Raw genomic sequence first — 6,000 nt, 5'->3', positions numbered from 1 at the left:
TCCCATGACAGCATCTTTAATTAAAGATTCATCTTTAATTCCTGGAGACTCCGGGCCAACCCTGGAGGGGGTTGGCAACGCTGACTCCGTGGCACAGCCTGAAGCCCCCCAGGAGGGGCTGGCAGGCTCGGGAGGGCCTGTGCCTGCACGTTGTAGGGATGCATGGAAAGCCTCCCTCAGCCCCATGGCTCCTAGCCCCATAGCAGCGCTGTGTGCCTCCCACCGAGGGAGCCGGAGCCGGAGGGGAGGAGTCAGCTGCGGCTCACACACGCGCCGCGGGCCCCGGGTTAGCAGCCGCCGGGACGCACATGGGGGGGCGGGGGGAGGAGCGGGTGAAGGGGGCTGGCCGGGGGGGGCGGAGCTGGAGGCAGATGCGGGGAGCAGAGCGCTTCCCTCCCAGCGCCCTGATCAAATTTCCAGAAGAAGAAGAAGGAAAAAGCAGCAAAGGTCCCTTCTCCGCTTCTCGCCCAGCCCGCCCCACTCGCGCCCCTCTGCCCGAGCCACGAGCAACATGGTGAGCGGGGCGGCGGCTGGGGAGGGAGAGGCTGGTGGTAGGAGGGGTGGGGAAGGGGACCTCAGAAGAGGGGATCCTGGGGAAGTTTTCTGGGGCGCCTCTTTCTTTCCCAGCCCCCCCTCACACGCATCTCTCTCTCTCTCTCTCTCTTTTGCAGATTTGGAAAAGTCTCTCGCTTTTTGCCCTTGTGGCCGTCGCCCGGCTGCACGCTGAGGTATGTGCGGGGCTCCGGGCTCCCCTGGGCGCTTTTTACGAGGACTAGATTGCCAGCTCGCGCACGAACACGACATGTTCTTAAGTGTAGCTGCAAACACAGACGAGAGCCCAGGGATAGTTGGGGGTGGCTCGTGTTCGTGGTCCACCGACTTGTGAGCTGTTTTGATCCGCTGCAAAGTTGGGAGCAGAAATCTAGGCAGCGGATGCGCGTGAAAGCAAATGATTGCCTTTACCAGGGGAGACAAAGCATCCAGCGCAGGGGGATTTGGGGAAAGAATAGATGGCGGGGATGGGTATTTGGAGGAAGTAATGGATCTGGGGGGTTCAGAAAAGCGCCCTGGATGATTTACACTTTCCTTCGAGCAATTTAAACAATTAACAGTTTCTCCCTCCAAAGCTTTTCAAGCAGTTTCATTTGGTGAAAAATACACCCACAGTTGGGAAAAGTAATTTTTTTTCCCTTGGGGTGAAAGTTTCAGCATATAAGTGTGAATGGAAATCCTTGTTATGTATTCCTTTGGGAGCTAAAGTTACATCTGTCTAGTTTACTGTTAGTGCGTTTTCATATTTTAAAAAGCTTAACAGAATTTTGTTCCCATGAGGTATATTAGATCTGAAATCTAATTAGACCTCTGCCAAAACCTAAGTCCTGTCGTGTGATCAGCTTGTGTTTATATTACTGCATTTTCATGCTTTCAAGTTTTAAAGTGAGACTGTACTTTTTCTGAACATTTCCTTTTTTACTGCATTGACCTTCTTCAGGAATTAAAAGCCATTAACTCCAAACTCATAAACCCAAAAGTCTGGTGATAGAAAATAAGCGGTATCTGAATTCCCAGTGCTACAGCCTTTGTGAAAGTGAGGTCTGAAACCAACTATTTTATAATTGCAGCAGGAAAATGTGGAAGTGATTTAAAGAAAATGAACTCAAGCTGCACTAGGGAGAGAAACAGAATGTGTGTTTATGAAGAAAAGAGATCCCTGGGGGGGAATTTTCTTTCCACTTGCATTTTATCCCCCTTCACATTTGTTACAGATGGCTAGCCGCACCCTGAAGCATCACAATTTGGCTCTGCCTAAAAATGTATAAACACATCTGATTTCCAACAAAACAGCTGATTTTTTTGCCTCCCATCCATTGTCCTCTCTACCATGGTTATGGCAGAGACAGGATTTAGAATAATACAAAAGATTTTTAAAAACCCAGAAACTAAAGCTCTCCAGTAAACTCCCCCACATATCAGCATCTTGCTGAGGAGATGAAAAATTCAGAGTACTGTGGCATGCCAGGAATGGAGGCGATATGGAAAGGTGATGGGGTCACAGCTAACACTGCCAAACCAGCCTTAGTGCAGCGTCCATGAAAACTGAGAGGGAGTGGATTTGAGCTATAGCATGTATTAACATTTCACATGTGTATGTGCATAATAATACAGTAATACTAGCCTTCTCTTAGTGCCGGACATACTTACACAGTCACTATTTCCATACATCAAGAAGCTGCAATTCAAACAGGAAGCAGTTTTGTTCATCTTCTTAGGCACGTCTACACTTGGAGCTGGGGGTGTGATTCCCTGCTCATGTAACCATACTTGCAATAGCTCTCATCAAGTTAGTGTGCTGAAAAGAGTAGTGTAGCTGTGGCAGCACGAGTTGTGGCAATCAGCGGCATAGACTGTTTGCCTTGAGTACAAACCTCCCCGGATCCTGCAGGTACATACTCGGGGAAGCTAACGCACGCTGCTACTGCGGCTGCCCGTGCTACTGCAGCTACGCTATTGTTTTTAATGCACTAACTTGATGAGAGCTGGCACAAGTATGTCTCTGTGAGCTGGGAATCACGCCCCTAGCTCCCAGTGAAGATGTAGCCACAGGGTAGGTCAACACTAAGGCTATGTCTACACTACCATGGTAAGTTGACCTACACTACGCAACTCTAGCTACGTACCTTAGGTCGAGTTACCGCAGGGTCTACACCACGGGGGGTTGTCGGGAGAAACTCTTCCGTCGACTGCCCGTACTCTACCCCCGACGAGAAGAGTAAGGTGTCGACTGGAGAGCGATCTGCTGTTGATTTGGCGGGTCTTCACTAGACCCGCTAAATTGACTGACAGTGGATCTGTCTCAGAGCATCAATCCCAGCTATAGTGTAGACATAGCCTTAGAGTGGCGTGTAGAGTACAGATAATACATGCCCAGATAGCATGGGTATAAATAGCAGGGTAGATGGTGAGGCACTGCTTAGGTGAGTAGCATAGAGTGCCATACATGCATGACCCCCAGGGTATATATTCTACATGGTTCTCTAGAGTCTAAACACCCAAGCAGTGCTTCCCAAGTCTACACTGCCTTTTTTAGCAGTGTAGTGTCCCGCTGTCGGAGTCTTTCCTCACTGCCTCCCCAGGCCGGAGCCTTCCACGTGTAGGTACACACTGCAGTGAATGTGGACTCAGCCTGCCTACGTCACTATGATGTATAGCTACGTGTACCCTACACGCCGCCACAAGGGTAAACAAGTGTGGACAAGGCCTAAATAATAGTAAACAAACTGTAATTAATTCTGGTCAATGTATAAGTCAAAATCTCTTTGTAAGACGGTGTGCATTGGTACAACTGCAACATAAATGTTAAATAATAACCACGATAGTGGTCTGTGCACAAGAGTAGGAGCTAGTGGATTTGGATCAGGGATGAATTTGGACCCTGATGCCAGCTGTGCTACTAGTATTCTGGGTAGCCCAGGGGTTCTCAAACTGGGGGATCAGAAACCCTCAGAGAGTCGCAAAGTTATTATGTGGGGGGTCATGAGCTGTCAGCCTCTTCTCCAAACCCCGCTTTGCCACCAACATTTATAATGGTGTTAAATATATTAAAACATTTTTAATTTATAAGGGGGGGGTCCACACTCAGAGGCTTGCTAATGTGAAAGGATTTGTAGGTGCCTTAATTTTTTTGATGCCCAAATTTAGGCACCGTAATATCTCTGTGCCTTAATCTTCCCATATATAAAATTGGGATAATAAAAACTTAATGGCCAAAATTTTCAAAACCAGGTTTAAAGTTAGGCTGTTCAGTGGGATTTAGGTATCTGAATAGATGGTTTGATTTTCAAAAGTGCCAGGCACCTTGCATTTCCACTTCAGTCTATGGAAGCTGGTGAGTGCTTAGCTCTTTTGAAAATCAAACCCTTTAGATACCTATATATGACTGGCACACACTATGGGAAATCTTGGCCTACCTGTCTTATGAAGAGCTGGTTGTGTTTGAAGACTAACTAGTTAGTGTTTAGAAAACACTATGAAGTTAAAACCCCTTATCTAAGTGCTATGTATTATTATTATGTCTGTGACATGCAATAATATTGTATAAATATAAGTATGTTTTGTTCTGCAGTTAAGTACACATCATAGAAACATATTGTGTGCCTCTTTTAGATTTCAGAGATGATCACTTCTCTAGCTGTTGTCTGCTTTTGGTGGATTCTGTGTTCAGTGCCATTCAGTGTATTCATAAATTAACACTGGGCATTAAAACCTGTAGTCCCTATGTAGGCAAAATTGCTACTAAGCTCCACTGGAGTATAGGTCTCCCTACCTGTCTAGATTTTTATCCTCTGCTCACCCCAGTGCTATTGTTAGGCCCATTAGTAATCTTCCGTGAGAAGAAATTGCTTCGAAAAAGGTTCCTGGGATTCTTTTGTGAAGACTGAAAAATTGTAGACTTGCCAAACCGTGGGAGATTTTCTTGGCCAAGCTCCGTAACAATCACAAGAGCAATAGATCCTGAGCCCTACCACCCAGATGGAATCCAGCTATCAAGCTCATGTAGTTCTGTTTATCTTTCTCTTCTGGGGTCAGCATCTGGAATCCCCCTCCTGCCCCTGGTCGTGTTGGATGATTCAGTTGGAGGGATCAGGATCTCAGTGCAAGATTTGTATGCTAGTGTCACAGGGGCTGCCATGAAAATAGGCCAGCTATGAACCCAAGCAGTCCCTTTTCTGGGTACAGGGGATGGTTCTGGGAAGCAGAGTTTATAGTAAAAAGAAAAGGAGGACTTGTGGCACCTTAGAGACTAACCAATTTATTTGAGCATGAGCTTTCGTGAGCTACAGCTCACTTCATCAGATGTTTACCGTGGAAACTGCAGCAGACTTTATATACACACAGAAATCATGAAACAATACCTCCTCCCACCCCACTGTCCTGCTGGTAATAGCTTATCTAAAGTGATCAACAGGTGGGCCATTTCCAGCACAAATCCAGGTTGGATAGGATAAAAGAGAGGAGAGAGAGAGAGAGACTCAAAATATCTTTTTCCTTCTCCATATCCTCTCCCATGGGAAAGAAAATGAGTGTATTAAAAGTTAATCCTTAAGCCTCTAAGTCTCCTATATGATGCACATCTCATCCCTGGGTGCTGAAGGAATAGTATGTAAATACCCAGTTAACAAGAAATAAATCCAGACACTCTGTTTGGTTGTCTTTACGGGGTCCGAGGACTTGTATATATCGGAAAGTTTTACCAGGTTTTAACATACAGTATAACTATGACATGTTAAAACCCTATTGTAGACAGGACAATTTGTATTTGAACATGTGTTAGCTGGCAGGGGTCAACCCTAGTAGTTTACCTTCACCAGCTAATGCGTGTCAGAACTACAGCATGCCTTTGTCTACTGGTATAGACATGGCTTCAAGCTAATTGGAATGTTGCCATTGACTTCCCGGGAAGCAATATCAGACTCAACATTTATCTGAATTTTGTCCTGTCTGATATTTGTGCTCTGACACCATCCACTGCCTTGGAATCCTACCTTTAAATTTCTATTTGGCAGGTAGTTGGACCTACATGTCCATGGTGATGAGCACATTATAAATGCATTAGACAGAAAGAGAGAAGTGACTTAGCAAGTGCCACACAGCAAGTGCTCAGGCCTGCAGGGTGTTGAATCCTTTGGCCCAATCCAGCAAAACACTTAAGCATGTGCTTAACTTTAAGTGCTGTGCTGTATTAGGCCAGAGAGCTGAGCACCTTGCAGGACTGAGGTCTAAATCGGCAGGTGAGTCAGCACTAGAACCTCGGAGCTCTGTCCCAAGAACCCAGTGCCATGCTCTAACCCCTACACCATACTGCCTACATGTAGGGATGTTACCAAGCATGAATTCAGCAGCCTAAATTCATGGAAGGGTTGATATTGCAAGCTTCAGAATATGACAAATGTAAGGTGTGTAATGCATGAGTGTATGTGACTCTGTGGCATCTCTCTGCAA

General features: G+C 46.1%; 1 protein-coding gene across 1 annotated transcript in view; it reads left to right on the top strand.

The window, feature by feature from the left end:
• The first annotated feature begins 353 nt into the window (after positions 1–353).
• Positions 354–6,000, top strand: part of FSTL1 (follistatin like 1) — an 80,615-nt gene continuing 74,968 nt past the window's right edge. The window contains exons 1-2 of the mRNA XM_073309556.2: positions 354–514; positions 672–728. Of these exons, the coding sequence (XP_073165657.1) occupies positions 512–514; positions 672–728 (60 nt within the window). The 5' untranslated portion in view covers positions 354–511. The remainder of the gene's footprint in view (positions 515–671; positions 729–6,000) is intronic.

The sequence above is a fragment of the Lepidochelys kempii genome, chromosome 1, assembly GCF_965140285.1.
Source record: "Lepidochelys kempii isolate rLepKem1 chromosome 1, rLepKem1.hap1, whole genome shotgun sequence".
NCBI classification, from domain to species: domain Eukaryota; kingdom Metazoa; phylum Chordata; order Testudines; family Cheloniidae; genus Lepidochelys; species Lepidochelys kempii.
The sequence above is the reverse complement of the archived record's forward strand: the minus strand, read 5'-3'. Positions and strand labels throughout refer to the sequence as shown.